Source organism: Eretmochelys imbricata, chromosome 2, assembly GCF_965152235.1.
Source record: "Eretmochelys imbricata isolate rEreImb1 chromosome 2, rEreImb1.hap1, whole genome shotgun sequence".
Lineage (NCBI taxonomy): Eukaryota > Metazoa > Chordata > Testudines > Cheloniidae > Eretmochelys > Eretmochelys imbricata.
In genome coordinates, this window is record NC_135573.1 from 246,000,315 (window position 1) to 246,024,996 (window position 24,682).

The 24,682-nt window shown below is 38.7% G+C and overlaps 1 protein-coding gene across 1 annotated transcript in view; it reads left to right on the plus strand.

Moving 5' to 3' along the window:
* Positions 1–625: 625 nt before the first annotated feature.
* ADARB2 (adenosine deaminase RNA specific B2 (inactive)) overlaps positions 626–24,682 on the plus strand; it is a 425,682-nt gene continuing 401,625 nt past the window's right edge. The window contains exon 1 of the mRNA XM_077809481.1: positions 626–725. Within this exon, the coding sequence (XP_077665607.1) occupies positions 626–725 (100 nt within the window). The remainder of the gene's footprint in view (positions 726–24,682) is intronic.

A 24,682-nucleotide genomic window follows, 5' to 3' on the forward strand; every position in this document is an offset into this window, starting at 1 on the left:
AAAAAGCCTTGCAATCCCTTTTGTAGCATCCCTTCCTGTAAGCTGCCCCTTAGGCTTTTCCCAGATAAACTGGCAGTATGTTTTTATTCCCTACAGTGCAGTTCTCCCTTCCTTTCTATCAGGTCCTAGGCATATCCGTCAGCCCAAATGGGAGCTGAGTTTGCAAGCTGACAGGGGATGGAGAGGGCTGGTGGTGCTGATGTCAGAGCCAGGAGACAGTTGTGATTGGATCTAATTAGACTTTGCAGCAGCAAATAGACAAGCTCCCTGCATGATTGGCTTCAAAGTGGCTGGTGCCAAACAACTAGCAGAGGTGCAAAAAGTAGAAGCCGTGCATTTACAGCCCTGATAAAGGAAGGCAGCCTGAGTGAGAGCTACCAGGCTCTTGAGCAGCTTCAGTCTATACCTTTCCACAGTTCTCACAACAAGCAGTTAAGCATGTCAGCTCAGAAGATCAGAGACACTTAACCCAGCTGATGCCAAGTGACAGAGAATAATTAGAATTAAACACCATGCAGTACTAAAAAGTGAACCTTATCCACAGATCTATCAAGCAGCAAGAACCAGAGGTGAAAATATACAAGAAAGAAAAGACCTCTACATTCTTGTTTACTGAACTACAGTTATGACATCAGTTCTGGGGAACAACAGAGCTTCTGGAGGTCCAAGTACTCAACTAAAATGCAAGTCCAAAAGGAGGAGGAGAAGGAGATCAAAGAGGAAAGGTAAGGTTTGCTTTTCCTCTACCTTTCTTTTCTTTCATTCTCTCTCTTCCTTGTTCTCTCTCACATACTCTCTCCGGGCTGCTGCTGCTTATGTTGTCTATTTATTTTGGATATATGCACTTTTTTGTAGCCTCCAGGATGCTGTCTACACAGAACACTGGGTACAGGGGTTGCAAAATACCCCACAATTTCATGTAGGCTGTAACAAAGAGAGCCTTGCAATTGCTGGAAGTAAGGGGATGCCTGAAAAAGGATAGGGATTGTTATTTTGTTGAAGGAAAAGGGAAGTGTTTTGTTTCCGTCTTTCTTTGTGCTGGATTGAATCAGTTTAATTATCCAGTTTCTGCCGCACAACTCAACAATCCACGGCTAGTGTGCTTCCTTTGACCCTGTCAGAGGTAATGTTATCACATGATTCCTAATGAAATAATACATCGAGCAGTCCTAGGAATTAAAAAAGGAAATAAAAGGAAGCAAGACTTTTGCCAGGTTTTTTTTTTTTCCCCAAATACAAATCACCTTCAGATTCAGAGTTGCTCATACCGCTGACACTGGCTTTGCAATAACATGGGACCAGTTCTTATTTATCTGAGTATTTCTCCTATGACAATTACGAACTGCCTAATAAGTCTCACTTGCACATGGCTTATGAAGCAGAAATTTAGTATGTAAAAACGGATAGAGGATACACCATCTTGTTGGTAATGAAACAAGCTGGAAATCAGTGTGGGGAGAAAAGCAGTTTTCTGACAGGTTGCTACTTACAGACTGTTATTTTTGCCCTGTTATTAATATTTGCCTAAGCTTGCTGCAGTAAAGTTAGTAAATGCATTAATTCTGATCCACTTCTCTAACCAAACCTGCATTATAGAAATGCTAGATTAGTAATTACTCTAATCCAAAAAAAAGTGAAGCTACTGAATGTCATTGCAGACTGTGAGTATGCCTTAGATAAAAGCTTTTCCCAAGACAATCTTGCTTTCTCACAGAGAGGGAATAAGACTTCCTGCCACATTCCTGGTGCTATGCCTGAACAGTTAAAGTTAGGGTTATTGTAAGATATTGTAAGTACTTGAAAGTAAAATAAAATTGATTTAATAAGCAGAATGTCAGAAATGCCCAGCTGCAATTTGTTAAGGCTATAAAGATGCTAATACAAAAGGGTTTACCAGAGCTGTGAATTCCACCTAGTCTGTAATTGTCATTGCTTCGGAGGCCTAAGATAAGTTTCTGTCAGCTAGCTCGTCAGCTCAAGCTGTTCTTTTAAAGCCTTTGAGTAGGTTATTTCTTCTTCAGATTCTGGAAATTAACCAGACAGTTTGGAAGCCCTAAATGTCAATTATTCATGTGTCTTTTAATTATTGCCTCACACAAAATCCATTGGGCGTGCATCCTGATAACTTTCTAGAAAGGCTTCAAAACAGGCTTTCTGTGGCGACTTGCAATAACTAGCCGAATGCTAAAAGGGGGACTCTGCAAAATTGGATTGTCACTATTATATATTTCCCAGAAACTCCATCTTTTTGTTCAAAATTTTAGTAACAAATAGTGCCCTAAAAGTAAGTAAAACAATCAAACGTGTATGTGAACGGATACTTGAAATAGAAAAGCAGCAGCCTGCGTATAACTTTGACTTATTTCAACAAATCTTTAATATTTTCTAATAGCTCATACCAAAGGGTCTTCTACAGTTGTGCTTTATGCTGTGTCACAAAAGAAATATTATCTAAAGTACTAAGCAAGGGAAAAGTCCACCCCACAATTAATGTGGATTAAATCTGTTAGTTTGTAAGGCTCTCTGTTTTTACCTAAACCTAGCTCTACTGACTTTGTAATAAGTTATATGTGCTTTAGCAAACCTAGTTATCAGGACGTTAAAATTTGGCCACAGACTGTTATCCTAAACTTGGGTACAGAAATGAATCAATAATTCATTTAACTATAGAAGAAAGATTCAAAGGCTAATTACACTTGTTAGTTTTGTTTCTAAAACAACAGAAAAAGTGAAGATCTTTAATAAGGTGCCATTTCCTATAAACTGTGTTTTGCTGAAATAATATGGAAGTTAGGCATCTTCTTCAGACAGCAAAGTTGCTAAACGGTAACTATTTGCAGAATGCACAACTGGAATTTTGTAGAATTCCTGAAAGGAATTGATACATTTGTCCAATAGTAGATAGACAACTTTCAGGAGCTAATTTCTGATTCCTTGAAATATGGACATTTGTAACCAGTTTCTGAATATTTTAACTGGTTAGCATGTGAATTGTGTTATCATTCTAATTTCCCTGCCCATAGGCTCATAGTGCACACTCACAAAAATTCATATGTTCATGAATATATGATGACAACTTAAGAAAAACCCAGTATTAAACCTGTTGGATCTGTTTTTTAGAGCACACCAGTTTCCATACTGATTGTATGTATTTTTTTTTTACTAAGAGCAGTTAGTTGCTGATACAAAGGTGTTGTTCAGTGCATCAGATATATTGAGCACTCAACAATAAAAAAGGAACGCATCTTTTACATGAATGAATATGGGTCCTACTGTTTTTCAGATACTGCGCACAATGTAATCTATTTTAATCAATTGAGAAAACCATTTTTAAAGGATTATACCAAAGGTTTATGCATTTAACTATTTTCCAGTGTGTGTTTTACTATCTACAGCAGGTACGCTTTTGTCAGGTGTTATTGAAGAAAATAAACAGGGGGGCGGGTGGCTGTGTGTGTGTGCGCATGTATATGTGTGTTATATATATATATAATGTGTGTGTGTGTGTGTGTGTGTACACAAGTGCACACAGAGACACTCACCTCAGTGTTCAATTTTAATTTAGTAGAAATCAGTGTGAGAAAATGAAATATATCTAAAGACACACAAGTGATTTTACAAACAGATCATTTATAGAAATAAATTCATTATATCAGCTATATATTACATATTTGATGTGTTTATGTATCAGGTTAGAAAGTTGTACTACTTTATAAAACACTTAGGCATGCTTTGGAGTAAAAGCAAGTATTGCTCTCTATTTGATGCCATTCTTTATCTCTTTCTGATTTTACTTTCCAGGTTTTTGTTTATTTTCTTACACTGCTCGATGTGAATTTTAATGCAATGCCTCTGTGTATCAGTGTATAATCCTTTGCTGTGTTTTTCATTGATTCTGGCACTATGCTTTAGGAGTTACGTTACCTCAGAGGCAGTTACATCTGAGGGAAACAAACTGCATTCTACAAAAGTTAAATTTCTGCATTTATTTAGGGTAAATATAGGGAAAGGGACATACTCTCACAGGGACAGGCACTATTTCTGTATATGTAAATCAGGCAGTGGGGAGTGTAATCGCCATGTACTGTATGGTTTCAATGTTCAAAGATATAGTTCAGTTATTATTATTCCCTGTATTATGTTTATAGTGAATGAGTCTCAGGGCTTAGTTAAGACCCTAGTATTAATGGTATAAACAAATGTCCATGCAGTGTGTATCACATTACAAGCATATTTACATAGAAATTTAATTTAGTTTTACACTACTTGCAGAAAGTGTATTGGAAGGCTAAAATATTCTGATATTCATAGCTATTTTGTAAGCAATTATGGTTAGGAATAGTTGCACTATTATTCAGAAAATAACAATTTTAACTCTTAATGGTAAGTAAATATCATAATTTCTCAAAGGGCAGATGTAAAATAAAGACAGATATTTGCCAGAATATCAGCATGCTAATTTTCTGTAAATTACTTAATGGCAGGTCTGTAGCAGTATTAATTTTGTTCTTTTAATCTTTGTCTATGGTGTGATCTGACTTTAGAGAAATATGCTTAATAATTTGGATAAATCCATGTTAACATTTATTCATGTTAACATTTAGTGGCTTGTGTCCCTTTGCAAAACAACAAAAAACACCTTGCAAATTCATATGTGTACGAGTTTGAAACATAATAGGTTATAAACAGATTACTGGTAAAATTCACTTCAGAGCCTTGAACAAATTCTGTGTAGAAATAGGAAGGGAAGGGCAAGAACTTTAAAAAGAAAGTTTGTTTTCAGATGAAAATGCTTAAAAAGGGACTAAAATAAAACAGAGTTGTAACATGTTAATCATGCTGTAAAAGGCCAAACTTTCATAAGCCTTCCTCATCTTGGTGGAAATCAACATTTGGAATCTTAACGTGAAGTTGGTGGGTTGGAATGTACCACTGCTTCATTATTTTCCAAAAGACGACAGCAATTAAATTTACTCATTGTTTGAGTGTGATTTCTTCAAAGCCATTAGTTAAACTTAATCGTAGGAAAATGGGGTGAATCAGATATAAACGCAAAGTGAAATACTGGAATAGAGAGAGCGAGAGAGAGCTGAGTCGCTATTGATATTGAGGGGCAAGAAATAAAAGTTGGCAAAATGAACACAGTAAGTGCAGCGGATGGTGAGAGAGACAGGATTATGATGCAATGAAATTCCAGAGAAAAATAATGAAATAACAAGATTGTACTGAGGATGGAAAGAGGAAGTCAGCTTGAGTCTTCATCACCCAGCAATGCCAAAGTAATAAATAAGCGTGTTTCATCTTGGTTCAGGGACACAACTCCTTCTCTACAACAGGATTGTGTCGTGTTTCAAGATGCGCTCTGCTTATCTCATACCCTGACAGCTCAAGAGGAAGGGCCTGGATTTGATGATAAAATTAAATTGATTAAGCCTTTATCCATCTAATTTTCAACCTTTTTTCTTTTAACTATTACCTCCAATTTCTAGTGATCCGTGTAATGACAGCAAATGGAGATTGCATCAAGGGCATTAGCTACGATGGCTGAACTTAAATTTAGAATAAAAATATGGGATTCATGCATTGATATCTAAATAGCGGAGGATTTGGTTACAGCATAATTGCCTCTTCCTAGTAACTGCATGTAAGTGAGGGGTCAATAAAATTGAGCATTTTACCTTACCAGAGAGAGCAAAATATTTTGGATTAACCTTCACATGTTTACGTAAAGGAGAAAAAAGTACTAGCATATAAATCAATAATATATTCACACTGTACCTGTGCACTCCTTGTAAATAGCTATCTTCATTTTTTCAAACAATTAGAAATTAATTCAGGTTTTTTTGCTTCCTATTATGGCCGTTCAAAATCTCTTAAAGACACCCACAAAGCATCACAATGCAGAAAATGACTGTATGTCACTTAACATCTGTCATTTCTCTTTGTGAGTTGAGCAGGTAAATTTTCCCACACGGTTCTACACACCCAGGCTCACAAACTCCAGATTATTAAACGAGATTAATGCAGTTTTTAAAACATTTACGACAGCCCTTTCTGAAGTTCTACTGATACAAATGGGAAACACTGCACTAAAAATTAAAGGTCAGTTGAAATTGCCTAATGAAATATCAAAGCCACTAAAGGTCTGTACAAACAGTTTTATTAGCTTTACTTCCATTTATGTCTGTATGTGATAGTAAAAGAAAAAGTGAAACATTAGAATATCTAATATCCACTAATTGAACTACTTGGAAACCCTCCTGGCCAATATGCTATAGGTTTTGTGGGTAGTAATGAACCTAAATTGATTCCTACATTTAAAGCCAACTATCTCGACAACCTTCCAGGCAGTTTACAGTTTTTCCTTTGTAAACTATTAGTTATCGAGACAATAAAGCTGATATGCATCAGCAGATACATCAGTCTAAAAGGGTCCATGATAGACTTGACATTTTTTTTATGTATCACAGCCTGATTTCCCTGTAAATTACATAAGCTCCAATAGTAAATAAAGTGCTTACATTTCTTCCCTATCTAATCTTCTTTCCCTATTGGCTGCATTGTTCAAAATTCAGACAACCTAGCAGAGTTTGCAAAAGCATGTTGTAATTGTGAATGTAACAAAAGAGCACTTTGTTAACTCATGGAAGCAGCTTATGACTCCTAATAGTGACTAAGCCTTGGTAATTCATAAAGTAACCAAATGTGGTACCTTTAGTGTACAAGTGATCTGGTGGCTCATTGTTAAGTTTTCTTAATATCTCTTCTTTAAAAGGTGTATTTTTTCCTTTTTAACATGCAACGAGAGAAAGCATTTACTATTTATTTGAAAGGTTTCAGAGTAGCAGCCGTGTTAGTCTGTATTTGCAAAAAGAAGAGGAGTACTTGTGGCATCTCTAAGGTGTCACAAGTACTCCTTTTCTTTTTATTTATTTGAAGTATGTAGATGTATTTCCGGGCTCTGAATTAACCATAGCCACTCAAAGCTAAGAACTGGACATCATTGTGAACAGCTTAATGAAAACTTGTCCTGACTGTGCAGCAGTGGTGAGAAAGGCAAACAGAATGTTAGGGGAAAAAACGAACAGGATGGAAAATAACAATGAAAATATTACAGCGCCATTATATATATGAATGGAACGCCCTCAGCTGGAACGCTGTGTTCAGTTCTGGTCATCTGGTCTTAAAAAGATATCACAGAAGTAGAGGGATCTAGAGATGTGTAACACAAAGAATTAGTGATGTGGAAAGTCTTTCATCTGAAGAGAGGAAACATAAGAGGGGCGATGGCAAAGGTATACAATTAATGAATGGTCGTAGGGAAGGTAAATCAGGTAGTCCTCTTTGCCTATCCTTATAATACAACACTGAAACTGAAAGACAACACATTTAAAATTGATAAAAGGAAATATATATTTTATATAACACATAATGAACCTGTGGAACTCATTGCCTCCAGATATTTTTTACTTCAATATCTTAATAAGATTTTTTAAATCCTGTATATATGGATACTGGGGTTGATCCTGCAAAATTGATATCAGTGAAAAGTTTGCCATTGACTTAAGTGAATGCAGAATCAGGCCAGAATTGATGAATTAATAGGATTTGGTTTTTAAATAGGAGCTATAAATCCTTGTTCTTCAAAGCATAATCCAGCCATTTACTAGAGCTGGATGGATTAGGAGGAAACTTGCTTTACAGGAAAGCTATTCCACAACTGCTCACTGTAGTGTTTCTTTCACCTTATTCTGGTGTCCTGGCCATTGTCAGCAATACAGTACTCCAGATTTTGCTGTTGTGGAAGATTTAAAATGCCACCAGTAAAATAGCTAGAAAAAACATATGGTTAAAATGACATGTGTGGGCAGATAATTATTTCTTTTTAAGCAAAAGAAAACCAGTGATATGAAATGACGGCCAGATATTATTATTATTTCTTTGTATTATCATAGTATCCAGATACAGTAAATCTTTTATAATCTGTATATTTACATCAGTGGATTAGTCCTGCAACCCTTAAATAGTCTTATTTATGCAAGTGGCCCCATTGAACTTGAGGATTGGGTCCCAAAGTAGTTTTAAATGCATTTGATTTTAGATATATGCCACCTGCTAATATTGTTCGGAAGTACTGATGGTAAAGGAGGTTGCTGGTTCTTTTTCTTTTCTTTTTCTTTTCTGGGGTTCAACAGTGGTTTACAACTAGATTTCAGTCTGAAATCTACAGAACAAAGTGACGTTACCATCTTTATATAATCTTTGCTCTCTGTAAGAGAAACTTTGTTCAGAATTATTAGTGGAGTCGCCACTCTCTCGCTGTTAATGAAACACCAGCATGAAGAGTCAAAGGTGTATGAGAAAAAAAAATTGAACGTGACAGACTTTGTATCTCCATCCTTGTAGAAAGAGATTTACACCAAATTAATTTAACATAATTGCCTGGTTCTTACCTCTTCTTAGAAGCTGAAAAATGGCTGTTTATTCTTTAAAAAAAGAAAAGGAGTACTTGTGGCACCTTAGAGACTAACCAATTTATTTTAGCATGAGCTTTCGTGAGCTACAGCTCACTTCATCAGATACAGTGAGCTGTAGCTCACGAAAGCTCATGCTAAAATAAATTGGTTAGTCTCTAAGGTGCCACAAGTACTCCTTTTCTTTTTGCGAATACAGACTAACACGGCTGTTACTCTGAAACCTGTTTATTCTTTAAATGGTGATGGAGGGGGGAAGGGGGAAAGGCAGTTAGAAACCAAGGGAAATATGAACCGGAAATAAATATCAAACAATGGCTATGACGCCCGCACTAATGACATATCACCCTCATACCAGGCCTTAAGCTGCCACCTCTACTTGCACTGGAATCTCATAGTAAGGTCCTGCTCAGCATGAGCCACGGTAGTAGAATTGTGCCTACTGTATATATATAAAAAATGGTCTCCAGCTGCTCTAGACGTCTAGACATGCTAAATTGATGGGTATCATAAAACCCAGGTTGTATTAGGAAATAGCTCTTAAACACAGTGGAATTCACACAGTTCTTACTTAAATGTGGGTTATTATTGGGTTTTATAATATTATGTTTAAGAATTTTATATATAGCTGTAGAAATAGACAAAAGATATAAATGCAAATACAAATATAAATATAGTGTGTACATATACACACAGACAGGCATATATATAATAGTCCCAAATATATTGTAGTTAAAACAAATATGTGAAACCATCCAAAGAAAACAGCAAATAGAAAACAAATGGAGAAATAAATAAATGGAAGAAACTCCTAATCACAGTTTCCAAATTACATCTACAGTATATGAAATGAGTACATTTGCTACAAGTTTTTTAAACTTGGTTACTAGACAGGATAGCTAATTTAAACAGGTTTTCGTCTAATGAACTCAAATATTGCAGACCCAGAAGTTAAATGAAAACATTTAACGTGTTAAAAATGAGAGGATTTGGTTTAAACCGCTTCATGTGCTGATCTTGTTTCAGCTGCATCTATGGCAAAACTCATACTTCGGAGGGAACAGGGGCAGACCCTAAGCTTGTGTTTTGTATTGCATTCATCCTATCATCATCATCATGTTTCTATCATCCCTATCATACCTGCCACAAAATACATATAGATTCCTGAGTAGTTTATAAGTAAAATAAACTTTCTTTTAGCTGATATCCAGGTTTCCTTTCCCCCTTGCCAATCGCTTCTATTCGGATGTTGAAATTTATACAAATGGTAATTTAGGGATGGGGTGGGGGGGATCACAGCTATCTTTATTGTCTCTATCCATTGTTAAGCAGCAGAAACAGTAATTAAATTGCAGCTCAGCTCTTGCTCTTTATATCTTTAAAAGTTTTAAAAGAACAGTGTGAGCAGAGAATTTTCCCTAATGTCATGGACAGAAGATTTCCTCGAGCTGCTAACTGCTATGCAGTATATTAATTGGTCTGTGGTGCAGCATTTATTTATGCTAAAACATCTGATATATTTGTCTGTAAAATCTGTTATTTTAAAAATCGCGATATTTGGCTCATCATCACCACAGATCACTTTAAAATGACCAATTTTACGGGCATCTGCCATACTCCACAAAGATTTATTTTATTGAGTGCAGTATTCACAAAAAATACCTTACATGCATTCAGCTGAAAGCCATAAACTTAGTCACTTAATGATAAAAAAGCAAAAAAATCCTCGTACTACAAATTCTCCAATATTCCAACACATGCTGAAAAGGGGAATACCTAGTATTTAAGTATAAACACTACTTCAATTCTCCTAGCACAAACCAAGAGCAAGACTCCATACATGAACTTGTGTCCTAGCAATAGTGTATAGTAAAAGCATACCTTTCCTCTGCATTCAGTTGCTAGGAGAATGGAGAATTTGTAGATCTAAGCGTGTCTGGGACAAATTGTAAACAGTGAGGATGAAATGCAGTCAGACACCAACTTGTCATGAGTATCCCGCTCCCAATGGATTACAATTTGTTCTCAAAACCAGATGCGTTTGTTAAGGTCTTATCCTACTTTGATTAGTGAGAAATGAAATAGAAATTAGGAGTCTTTGCTTTTATAAGTGTGGTTTGCAATTGTAATAGGACAAATAACGGCTTTTACAGAACACACATTTACAGATGCATTCTAGAAAGTGCACACTTTGTTAGCCAGATGTTATGTTCTGAATAAATGGCATCAGACTCCAAAAAATAATTCTAGTCAGTGATGTGCTAGAGGGCTCGTGTGAGGACTCCGCGAGTGCCTTGTTAAAATTGCGCCCTCAAATTGGAAAGAGGGTTGGTGTGTTTTCCCTGCCCAACACAGAGATTATCCTCTTTCTTCAGGTAATTCGAACTCTTCCAAACCAGAAAGGATTCTTACTGCTAGGGTTAATAAAAATGCATCTTCATCATTGTCATAATACTTGGCACCTGTGCTTTGAATATTCAAAGCACTTATGCAGAAATTGTCATATTACGTCTCAGAATTAGAGAGGCAGACTACCTAAAATTCACAAGTGAGGAAACTGAGCCAGAGTGGTTCATGGACCTCAGGGTCAGGATCAGGTTTAGAATTCAGGAGTTTATAATACCCAGTTCTGTGCAGTAAACCCTTATTCACATTTAAGGAGCAAATTTTTGCCTTTGGAATTAATCAAATTGCACCAAATTTTCTCCGTGGAACGTTTTTCTAGGAGAGGACAGCCCCTGGTATCCCTGGCCATTTCAAATTATGGAAGTTAAAAATGTGCCATACTGCAGTATCAATATTCACAGTACAGGAACAGAGTGTAAACAAGGTCAGCAAATGAACCTATTCTATTTCTTTTTGAAACAGTGTTGTCTTTGTCTTTGGTAGTGCTTACACAAGTGTTTGTTTTAAAATGGGAAAACAATGGGTAGGGCCAGATCCTCAGCTGGTGTTATATTAGTATAACTCTTTTAATTTTGATGGAGCTAAATTTGTCCCACAGTCACTAGTGCTGTACATGTGGTAGAAGGCTTACGGGAAGCTGAGTGAGAAAATATTGTTGGGAACCACTTCTTCAAACATTAGCGGCCTATCACAAGCTTTATGTAAGACTAGTATATTTGTGTAACATATGTGTTCCCTTTTCCAATGTTAAAGGGGAATTTGTATACAAGGCTGATTGAAATGGTTAGAGATTTTTCTAAAACACATTGAAATGAAATGATTAATTTAAAAGGTGTAATGACTTCCAAGTTTATCTAATTTTGTGCAATATTTATCAGAAATCTTCACAGTCCCTACATTTGTTCTTTGCCAGCAACTCACTCTGTCTACGTGTGCCCATTTCCTAAAAGACCACTAGGTTTGCTGTACTGTTAAGAGCAGTTTCCATTATAAACTGTGTATACTTCTTAGTCATAAGAAGTCATGAGATCAAGAACAAATTTTAAACAGAACTTGAAAATAATAAGCATGCTGATTTTGTAGGTTACAGGATTCAAAAATTACTAGTATCTGCTGTTATTTTTCATTCTGAAAACTAAAAAAAAAAGTCTTTTTTTAAAAGAACAGAGAAGTTGTGGTTCCTTCATTGATAATGTGTATTAGTGACTTTATTTAGGAACAAAAAAACCACAAATATAAAAGTTACCAACAAATTCCTTTCCTTCATTTATTTAGACAAATTCCCAATAATTTGTAGTACACTGACTTGAGCTGCATGTGAATTGGCAAAATAGAAACTGCCTCAGACTTTCACAGTAATGACTGAAAAAAAAATGTTGAACTGTAAAGGATCCAAAAAAAACATTACTGTCACAATATATAGTTAATTAAGCAAAGCCTATGTAACCCTCCAGATACATGAATTGCATGCTTTTTTTATCTTTCTCTTCAACCAGCCTCCACCAAAACATCTTTCTCTGTCATCCCCACCTGTTGTTTTTGTCTTACATGGGTTTACAATTCAGTGTAGACATGTATGTGGGATCAGGGCTTGTGGACTCAATATTTCCAAGGCTGTCCTCAGGAATCCACACTGCATTCTAAGCCTGGGTTTACAATTGCTGGATCCAGGTCTCAGAGCCACGTCAAAGTGTCCAGACTGCACTATGCAGACCTTCTGACTTGGGTCTGCAGCTTGAGCTGTGTCCATACTGCAAAATGACAGGGCTAGCCCCCTGTCTCTCCAAAGAGTCTGAGGAACTGGGTGCTTGCTGACCTGAGTCAGATTGAATTGTGTATGTGGGTGGAAGGGGGGCTTGGGCTCAAACTTGAATCAGAGCCCAGACTTAGTGTGCCATGTAGACATACCCAAGTCCAGTCATACAAATCCTGACTCATGGAGAAAATTTATTCAAGCAAATATTGGGAGTACTTATGAGTGACTCTTAGATTGTACAATGTCTTCAGGGCAGGGATCCTGTTATCCTTTTTTTCGAGTGCCATGCTGTTCCAAGGCATTATGGTCCCGATTCAGAAAAACACCTTAGCATTTTCTCAAAAATCCCGTCCTTATTTAGCAAAGTACTTAAGTACATCCCCAAACCCCTTTGAAGTCAATGGGACCTAGCGCAAGTTTAAAGTTAAGCATGTACTTAAAAGCATTGCTGACTCAGGGCCTGTATAGGTAACAAATCATAGTAATTGTCCTTTTGGTAAATAATTCATATTTTAAAATATCCTTAATATATTTATTTAATAGTGTATGTTTTAAAAGGCTCCTTCACACAAATTTTCCCATTCATGCACTTATACTATGTGAAGGATTCATTTCCCCCTGAAAACCCACGCTTTACAATAACAAAAGAGAGTAACCCGCAAAGTATGTTTCTGCACTACTAAGGTTGAAACAATCCCCAATAAAAGCAAATATATTGCAAGTCAAGGGGCTGACATTCCTTTCTCCCGCCTCTGTGGTTTGGTACTGCATGAGGCTGTTATATAGCCTCATATTTGTGTATATGCAGCAATAGTGAGACACAAGAGGGTGAAGGATGGTTCATCCAGTTTGACTTTAAGCCATCTCACTGGTGGTGGTGTGCATCATTACATTAATATTGCCTGTGCTGGTTTGGTATGGTTTTACATAAATATACACCTAGCCACCTGTGCAGTCAGACACAGACCTACATGCAAACAGTATGCTTTTACTCTAGTATACTGCAGTGCAGTGTGATTCAGATTACGCTGATTCACTGCATGAGGTTAAAAAAGAGGCTTTTCAATAATCTTCAGTGTATATTTTGTGTGTTCATACACATACGGGTGGACAGACCTAGTACACCATATACTGTTATGCATGCAGTCAAGCATGCACACAGTTGCCCAATCTGTACACAAAAACATTGAATGCATCCGATGAAGTGAGCTGTAGCTCACGAAAGCTTATGCTCAAATAAATTGGTTAGTCTCTAAGGTGCCACAAGTCCTCCTTTTCTTTTAACAATATTATGGTGCCCTGACTGAATATAGGAAGTGGGCTTCAATCAATTCTGAGACAGCTTCTCTGCGCTGAATATTACATAAATTTCTCCACAACAGCTTGTTTCAGAAATTTTCCCTAATAATGTAGATTAAATTAAATTGTTTCTGCTGCTTTAATGCATATTCATCAGATAAAAGCCCAGACAGTTATTATGATAGTTTCTCTAGCAGGTGGAGTATGTTTTAGGATTTGATGGACACAGGATTTGATGGAGTAATCTCAGTGACATTTTGTGGATTATTTTTATGATGGGGGTTAGCATAAAAAGTGAGAACGTAAGCAGATTTTGAGGTGATTTCATTATGTTTTTACATTTGTTTCCTTTTATCGTTTTAAACCGAGAATAAGTTCATGCTTTGAACAAATGCAAGTCTTTTAAGGCAAGTAATAAACCACACAAATAAATGCTGCATAAGAAATATATGTATAAAATGACATTAATCATATGCAATAATGTTTCTAAAGTAATTGATTTTATTGCATTTATTTTCTTAAATAGTAGGAAGAACCTGAAGAAAATGTTATTGTATACTTTTGCACAAGTTACATGTTGTGTTATGTATATGTGCTTGTGCAGTATGCATATTACAATACATGTTTTGGTTCATAAGAAGTCACTAATACAATTGATAACACACACCTCGTGGTCTCTGGGAAAATGCAAATAGAAATCAAAGCACAACTTCACGTTTTTAAAAAATTGAACAGAGAAGAAAAGAAAAAAAAAAGCTTGGTAACAAAACTGAGCCAAAGAGAGCCGAAGTCTGATCCTGTTCCCATTGAAATCATTGGGAGTTTTGCCATTGGAACAGGATCAGGCTCTATTCCTATTAGGACTCCTGTCCCATAGGTCATGCTCACATGGGTAATCACATTGTTTTCAATGCAAATAGACTTCAGTGGCAATACTTATATAATTAGTGTCAAATAAACTGGCATTATAAATAATGGGTCACTGCCAAATTAGAGTTTCCAAAAGAAAATGGAAGTTAGAATTGCACACGCAAGAAAAGCCCTCTATTCCGTCTCTGAAGTGTATGGTTAGAATTTAACATTCCAAGGGGTTTAAAAATACATTTGATAACACACAAGACTAACACGGCTGCTACTCTGACACAAGAAGTTATCACACTAGACTCCACATCTGTTAATTGCTTTATTGCTAAATATCAGTAGCTGCATGGTATTTGACTTAACAGAAATAGACATGTTAAAATGCTATTAATTTCTTTACAGTGTTTTGTTACCAGTGAAACTTCAGAGCTATGAATGCATGTTTATAATTAATTTCTACTTAAACTCTTATACAGAGACATGGTAGTAATATGCATATTAATATACACACCAGCACGTGCCCCAGCAATGTTTATGTTAACCTACATGCATATTCATTTACAGGGGCTGAACTCAATGAGAGTTTAGAGATTCGCTTCACTAGGAGCTGGATCAAGCACATACTATTTAACTTACGTGGGGCCAAATTCCAAGCTCAGACTTTGACTCATCAGGTTTTAATTATTTACCATTAAGCGCATGTGATGATCTTCCCCCTCTGGTGTTACTACTCTCACACTCTTCCATTGTATAAGCTCACCTCCAGCTGCCTTGCTGTGTCTCCTATTTTGTTTATAAAATCTTGCATTTTATTTCCTTATGCAGCTATAATCATTGATTAATTAACAAACCTTCAGTTCAGAATTTTCCTCTAATTCTCAAGCCATTTATAACCTTAGCCTACAAGCCAAGATTGAAAGTCAGCCTTGTAGTTAATCTTGTTGCATTTTTCATGAATATTGTTTGTGCTTTATTATGCTGGTTATATTCTCTTACAATGAAATTCACCCTGATGTGGAGTCCTCCGCATCATGAGGCCCTGATCCTGCAATTAACTCAGTGTAGACAGGCAGTGTAGACAGGCAGCGTACCTCCATGCAGGTACAGGAGACAACATATGCAGAGTCAATTGCAGTGTCACTGATCTCAAGTGTTCAAAACCCATGAGTGAGGCCTCAAAAAATGATGGCATTGGCTTAAAAAAGTGAGATTGTAAATAAGTAACAGATTTGGGGTTGTTTTTATGCCTTCGGGCTTTTGAGGCTTTAGGGCATACTCACAGTTTCAAGATTTTCTCTGCAAACACAAGGGCTAGACAAAGGAAAGCTGTGATTCTCACCTAATCACGTGCTTCCAGTAGATGGAGCTTTAAGGAAATCACCAAAAATTTAGTGAGACTCCCAACTCTTATCAGGAAAGTTGGCAACACTGAGTTTGGAGCCTAAATTGTCTCCCAGTGCTATGAGATGGTGGGAAAACACAGGACAGATGTAGGGCAGCAGGGGAAGGGTGTCTCTGCACCACTGCACTCTGGAACAGCGTGCTCCACCATGACCAGGTATACCAGGATGCATGGAGGGGAGTACAGCAACCACTATTCCATCCCACAGACGGCAATTGTAACTACAGAAGGACTGTCCTGCAGCTAGACGCCCTGTGCCTGCCAATAGTGGGGGGGAGGAGGCCTGCCGATGGGTAAGGGGGGGGAGTGAGGGCAGCCAGCTTCAGCAGTGTTATTAGCATGCTCAGTCCCTGTGAACATGCTCAGTACAAGCCAAGCAGCAATTTGTGGGGGGGACATGACCCTGCATGCCCCCCCACAGTGCATCCCCTTATTCACCGCTACAGAAGTCTCCTCCATTACACTTGTTGTATACCTTCTTTGAAACAATCACAATCTAAAGGCTGGGCGTTTCAAACAGCCGGTTGCCACTGTGTGTTTTCAGTTAAAAACAGTGGGACTGGAAACTCTTCCTTGTGATCTTTTCCAGCTCACCGCACAAAGGGAAGCATGCAAGGTAAATTCTGGCGAGATGCTTTACATTCCTGTACAAATGGAATAATGATCGAAAAAATATTTATTTTCCTGTCCCTTATTCTGAACTAGTCACTGTTCCTAATCTGCACCTAGTAGCACAGAAAAGATGTATTCCTCCGAAAGGGACCAACCATCATCAAACATCCCATAATTTATGTAGCAATTATTGTTTACTCACCACTGAAGCAAATACCCTCATGGACTTGCCAGTCCAAGGGACCGAGTCCTTCACTTCACCTGGGTCAAATGGGTAACAGACTTTTTCATACATGATTCTTAAGTACAAATAGAAAAGCTATTGATAGCAGTTGTGATACTGCCAGCCAGCAATCCACTGAATTATTGAGAAATGATACCTGTTTTGTTATTCATACAGTCGGAGCCTATAAAAAGCTCTTGCAATATTTTGTGCTACTGTTTGCACTAGTGTTCACAGAGGCCACCTGGTTCCCGGGCTTCAGCTGAGCTCTGCACAGCAAGGACGAGGAAAGCAGGCCCTCCATGTGCCAGGACGGCACACTGCTCTGATGAACTCTGGAGAGCATTGTGCATTTTAAAGAGGCAGGTCAGGGGGCACCTCACTGAAGGGTTACTGAGTCTTTCTACATGAAGAATGGGGTAGATGAGTGCATTGTCACCCAAAGAAGATGGTACCTGAGAAGTTTCAGGAATACTGGTTGTGGGAAAAAGGGGACCAACAAGCCATCCCCCAAAGACACTGAATGCCTAGAGGTGGGTGAGATATGTGGCTGTGTCCTGAAGATGAGTTTATGACACTCTGAGTGGAACACCCTCCTCCTCAAATGAATGATGAAGAGAATCAGGAAATTCCCTCCCTCTCCCGCCACAATCCATGTTCATCATGTACATACACATGTCCTCTTCACTTTGAGCAAAAATGACAAAAATGGCAGTATAGCCTCACGACATGTCTGTGTTCTTAATTCCAGCCAACAGAGACAGTTCTCAGTGCCTGTATTTCCTATGCACAGATGAAAGCTCTGTTTTAACATTATGCTTGCAAAAAACATGGATAATTATTGTGAATTGAGACAGAGGCATTTTAAAATCAATTAAAACAATTCCAACACCCTAGCTGAATTCTTTCCCTTCCAGTTTAGAGATACCTGTGTATTTACATAATACAAAGGTTCATAACTACCCTCTTAGAATATTAACATTGGCCTGGTCATCCCCTCCCTCCCATAACATGAAAAGGCCTGCTCTCCATGAACTACTGTGTAGAAGTTGGCTAAAGCAGCCAGGTTCCCTCTATAAAGGTTGTGGGTGCAAGAGGGGAGAGAAAAGGCTACACAGTTGTCCATGAAAAGAAAACAGATATTGTGGTAGATTCTACATCTCTCAATTTCCACCGAGAACAGCGCAAAAGCCAATAGCTGGAAACCAGTTACAGCTCCATGAATTTCTGCACAGATGATTAGAGCAGCCTGGCAGTTGCTCCAACTTGTGCCAGCTGGCAGTGGCCCCTAAAAAGTGGGACCATGGGGAGGGAGGTGTAATAGCTAGCCCCCTGTATTAAGGGGCAGTGGTTTTCAACCCTTGGGGGTCTGCAGACTGTGCCTACGGGGGTCTGCGAAAGGTTGTCATTACCATAGAACGTTGGTTTTCAACCTGTGTTCTGCAGACCCCTGGGGTTCCACAGGCTATGTCTAAGACTTCCATTTGAAATTTTTTAGGGATTCACAAATGAAAAAAAGGTTGAAAAGGATTGTAGGGATATCACCAGCTGGAGAGTTATGCAGTCAATGCACCTTTTCCGCCACCTAGTGGTGTAAAGGGAACAGAATATAGTATCAGTTCTGGTTCATTGTCCTTTTAGATTATAAACCCCTTCAGCCTGGAACATGTCTTCTTCAGTTTTCACCTAGTGCTTTGCTGATGCTCAGTAAATAACTGTAGTAGGCTAACGAAAACACATCAGCTGAAAGGAGCCAGGTGTGTCAGGAAAGGAACTTATGTAGCTAAGGAAGATTGCAGGGTACCCACACTCTGAAACTGTTGAAGTTTGGGCTTAAAGTTATATTTCCCTCCTTACAAGGGTTATCTCTAATGTTAGGACCTAATTTATCTTCCAACCGCACAATCCTATGGCTTTCCCACTGTTGTTGTTATTACCATTGGTTGTTTCCCACATAAATGCTGAACCAGGAAAATGATGGGTGGTAACTGCTATTTATGTTAATCAAACTGCATACAGGCCATGAACATAGCAAAAACCATCTCAGGAGGGAGGGAAGGAGGAGATAGTATGTTGTTGTTTTCCTGTATTTCTTTTTTGCTGATATGATGCAGGGGTTCTTTACAAAGTCGGCATTCCCCAATAAGTATCACCCACTGGAATCTGAGATGCCAGTTTCCCTCATGAGGGTAACTGTAGTATCTCAAATAGTACTGCGTGGTAGCTGTAGGAAAATGTGAAATTTTAATTGAAACCACGGACATTGTACATAAATAATTTGATCACTGTTTATAACTTTGAAGTGAGGTAGCACAGTAGAACCTCAGTTATGCATGCTACATACCAAATTTAATGAATTAGCAAATAAACATTATTAAAAATCCAACAAGGATACAGCGTCAGAAGTTTATTTTATTTACTTTAAAAAGTGTAGATCTAGTTCTTTATACGGTTGACCGCTCCATGTGGTGGAAGGCTGGATGCGTATGCCAAGTTTTGCCATAAATTGGCTGCAAGCATATGTTTATGTGTCTGTTTAGCTCCCGTGCTTTCAGATGACACCATCCTCCATTAATTATTTGTAGTGTTCATGGTATTCTTGTAAAAGTAGAGCCTGACCGTGCAACCTTTAATCCCAGTAGTAGGTTTTACACATGTAGCCAGTCCCATTGAGTGGGATAACTGGATGAGCAAGCATTGCAGCAGCTGGCCCCTTCCCATAACGTATTTTGTGAAAGTAACTGAGTCTTAGAAATATGAGATCTCTACTATTAAGCGTGGGGTGAGACCTCCACACTCTTGGTTGGAATGATCTGTTTTGAGAAGCAGTGAAATGAGACCCAGATTATAAACTCTTTGGGGAAAGGACCATTTTATGGCGATGTGTGTATACAAGACCTAAAACAATGGGGGGTTTTGGTGCTACCTCAATATAATTAATTACTACTGCTAATGAAATATTTATATTGTGCCACATAAGAGATAGACAATTACCCAGCTAATGAAACCTTCAATGATTATTTTTATTTAAAATAATAATAAAGTCCCATACTCTCTGTGCATACTCTGCAATTAAATGTGATCAGCCCAATAACTACTGAAGAAGAAAAATAGGGAATTGCAGAAAGTTGTACTTGATACCTGTACATTAGTAATGCAAAAATAAACAGAACATTTAGAACGAGGAAATCAAATCTGCTCTTTGTTTTAATTTGTTGTTGTATTTGATAGAAATAGCTAGGATTGGGAAATGATTACTAAGAAGCATTATTTGTATACTGTATATTTCAAATCACAAAGAAGTGTTTCATTTAGAATGAAATCATTAACAAAAGTCCATCAATACATGAATGAATAGGAATGAAATGTTTCTGGTGCTGCAAAAAAATATAGTGAGTCATTAGCATTGGTGCAACTAGCTTCTTTTTCTAATTCACAGCCACATATCCCGATTAACTGTAAAATATTCCCAGATTTAGGACACACTGTCCTCCACAGAACGCTTAGCTGGGAAAGGTTATTAACACTGAATGGGGACTGTTCTCTCAGGAGAGCTGCAGCTAAAATGACCAGGGAAAGAAATAGCACAACTTCTCAAATTAGCATAATTAGTAATTATCTCTTAATAGCCCCACTTGGCTTTGGAGACTTGGCACTTGAAATTCCGCTTAAAGTTCAGTGAGGAAAAACAAATTTCACGCTGAAATGTCTCAATAACACAGCTGAGCTGCTGAGGTAATCGTCTGGTTTAGGTAAAGGAGAGAAGATGAACATATGGATAGCTAAGATCTTTCCTGTAAGTACTGTGGTTGTGTTTACATATGTAAAGCACTCAAGACTTGATTGTAGAGTTGCATCCTTCTCTTTTGGGGAGGGAGTAGGGGTGAGTTAACTTTTCCATATTTCTCTTTTAAGAGGGAAAAAAGGATTAGGGTAATAACAAAGTAAAATGAAGTAGCCTCATCCCTTTGGCATTTTGCAGAGTTAACTGGAAAAGATAATAAGCTAAGACAAACAAACGAAGTGGTGGAAGGAAACAGCAGACTTTATTGTAGCCAGTGCCAGAACTAACCCCTTCCCAAATGGCAGTGTTCTTGAACATTTTACTCAGGACAAAATCAAATGAATAAATGCAAGGAGCAATAGTAACCCTAACATTTTTTTCTTTTTGTGGCAAGGAAAGAGATGTCTCTCTTAAGATGCTTTTAGCTGAAAGAAAACAAACGCTGAAAAAAAATAGTTACAATTTTTATGTAACTAAAAGCTAGTCCTCTTTATCCCCAGGGAAGGAGTAATTTATCAGCCGATCCTGATCTGAGCAATCCTTTGTTATTATTAATATGTGTTTTATTTACACGCTGCACAGCTGGTTTGAAGCCCCTAACGAGAACAACATGTAAGCAATCGATAGGGTGCCAGAAACTAGTTCTGAATAGGAAAATAAGTTTCCTCATTCTAGCCTCTTTGACAGCTGGACGATCCATGTTAGGAGCCACCCATGCTGATAATGGACCTCTCTGGTTGCTTTTTTAAAAAAAAGTGTCAGATTTTGCTGAGTTTAAATTGCCTGGATCTGAACAAGTATGGAAGGTGAATTGCACTCTCATTTCTGAGCAGCTCAGCCTCCTCCAGGTGAGGCTGGATATGCCTTTGAGAACAAGCCAGAACTCCGCAATGCCTGTAGAACAAAAGGCTCCTCCATTGCTCAGAAAAAAACTCTCCCTTACCGCCAAATCGACAGAAAACTAGAAAATATGAAGATAAACTAGTCAGAAAAGGCTGACAGCTGTTATAAAACTGATAGGCTGACACTCTTGTGACCAGAGGAGGAAAAAAGGCTTGGCTTGGAAACTCTAATGAAGCCTGGCCAAGGTCCATTAGCTCCTCTTCACTTGTAGCTTCTCAGCCTCACACCCTATTGATTGCTCTTATTATACAGGGTGCTAAGTGAGAAATGTGATTAAGCAATCTGCTAGTCTGTGTTTCAGAGGACCAGTTTCTGAAAGTGTTTCAAATTCTTTATCAGCCAATAAAATTCATTTCAAAATTCAGAAAGTGTATGAAAGGCAAGGAAAAAAAAAAAAGAAATGGAACTGGATCAAAAGAGATGAAATGACATTTTAAAAGTATGGAAATGAGGAGCGTGTTGAGTCTGAATTAACAGCATAAAGCAATAAAAAAATGCAGAAATCTGGCAAAGTCAGATGGAAATATTTTCAGTCTGAAGAAAAGCAGGAGAATATAGACAATGTCATAAGGAGACAAGCACATTCCCTTCCTCCCCCACTCACATCCATTCCCCAAATGAGCACTCGACAAATAAATTAAGCTTACGCACTAACTATGGAGAGATCGCTGACAAAAAATCTGATGGATATCTGAGATTTTGCAGAAATATCTTCTGATATACTACATGTGGGTGGCAGCTGCTAAGAAGAAAATCCTACAAAAGGAAAATGCCCACTTCTTGACAAGCCTCTTTGTTGAATGATTGATATGTTTCTGCTTTCTGTCTTCTTTATAGTATCAGGAACTGGAGGTGTTGTTTCAGGACCAGAGCTATTAAGAATTTTTTAAAAATCTGTTAACTCCAGATTTTGGTGCCCTGTTTTCAAAATAGGCCTATTTCATGGTGCCCACAACTTCACTTGAAGAACTCTCCATGCTCAAAGTGGGTAATGGTCTGCATATCTTAATTGTATGTAAATTCTCATTGGAAGGCTGATCTTGTGGTCAGGGCAGTGGGACTGGAAGCCATGAAATCTAGGTTTAATTCTTGACTCTGCTTCACACTTCTTGTTTGATCTTGAGTGAGTCACTTAATCTCTCTCTGCCTTTGTTCCCTGTCAGCAACAAGGAGATGATTAGGGCCCTACCAAATTCACGGTCCATTTTGGTCACTTTCGCAGTCATAGGATTTTTTAAATCATAAATTTCGTGATTTCAGCTATTTAAATCTGAAATTTCATGGTGTTGTGATTGTAGGGGTCCCGACCCAAAAAAGGAGTTGTGAGCAGGGGGCGGAGGTCGCGGTACTGCTACCCTGACTTCTGTGCTGCTGTTGGCGGCGGTGCTGCCTTCAGAGCTGGGCAGCTGGAGAGCGGCGGCTGCTGGCCGGGAGCCCAGCTCTGAAGGCAGAGCCACCGTCAGCAGCAGCGCAGAAGTAAGGATGGCCTGGTATGGTATTGCCACCCTTACTTCTGCGCTGCTGCCTGCAGAGCTGGGCCATCAGCAGCCACCACTCTCCAGCCACCCAGCTCTGAAGGCAGCAGCATAGAAGTAAGGGCGGCATGGTACGGTATTGCCACCCTCACTTCTGCACTGCTGCTGGCGGGGCGCTGCCTTCAGAGCTGGGTGCCCAGCCTACAGCCACCGCTCTCCTGTTACCCAGCTCTGAAGGCAGTGTAGAAATCAGGGTGGCAATACTTCAACCCCCCATAAAATAACCTTTAACCCCCCTGAAATTCCCTTTCGGGTCAGGGTCCCCAATTTGAGAAACACTGGTCTCCCCTTTGAAATCTATATAATATAAGGTAAACGCACACAAAAGACCAAATTTCACATGTGGGGGAGACCAGATTTCATGGTCTGTGACACGTTTTTCATGGCTGTGAATTTGGTAGGGCTCTAGAGATAATATTTCCTTTCTCCCACCCCTTGTCAGCTACCTGTCAAGGCCTTGTCTACGCTACAGAGTTTTGTCAATACAAGCTACACTGAAGATCAAAAACTGGTATAATTACATTGCTTGTGCATGTTCAGACAATGCTCCTTCTGTTGGCAGAGCGCATCCACAGTTGGTGCTCTAGCACTGACAGAGAGCAATGTACTGTGGGTACCTATCCCACTGTGCTACTCGCCACTTTCTGCAGTTGTGAGTTGTGGGACGGCAGAATGGATCACAGTGCATCATAGGTGTGGGCTTAGTGTTCCATGATGCTGTTCTTTCCGTCTCATCATTCCACGGGCTTCCGACTGCATTTTGCGGCAGTTTTCAATGGCCCCTGTTTACTGCGCACCTTACATCTCCGTCTGAAAGGATGGATACTGCACTGCTCTCCACTGTTTTCGTCACTGTTATGAACACATCGTGGATGGTCATGAAGTAGATCATGAGAACCAAATCTGAACATGAATCGGAGCTGCCTGCCCTGCAGTGTGCCATGGAAAGAAACAACACCAGATTACTTTTGGCATTCATAGAGTAGCTGCACATGGTGGACCATCGCTTTTGGACTTGGGAAACAAGCACTGTTTCGCATCATTATGCGGGTCTGGGATGATGAGCTGTGGCTGCAGAACTTTCAGATATGGAAAGTCACCTTCCTGGAACTGTGTGCGGACCTTGCCCCAGCACTGTGGCACAAAGACACCAAAAGGAGAGCTGCCATCTCAGTGGAGAAGCACGTGGTGATTGAAGTATGGAAGCTGGTGACTCCAGACTGCAAACCGGTTGATCATGAATCAGTTTGGAGTCAGGAACTCCACCATTGGGGCTGCGTTAATACAAGTATGCAGGGCCAGTAAGCGCATCCTACTACGAAGGACTGTGAATGTTGGCAATGTGTGTGAAATAGTGGATGGTTTTGCAGAAATGGGATTCCCTAACTACGGAGGGAGGGTTCTCCAATTTTGGCTCCAGACCATCT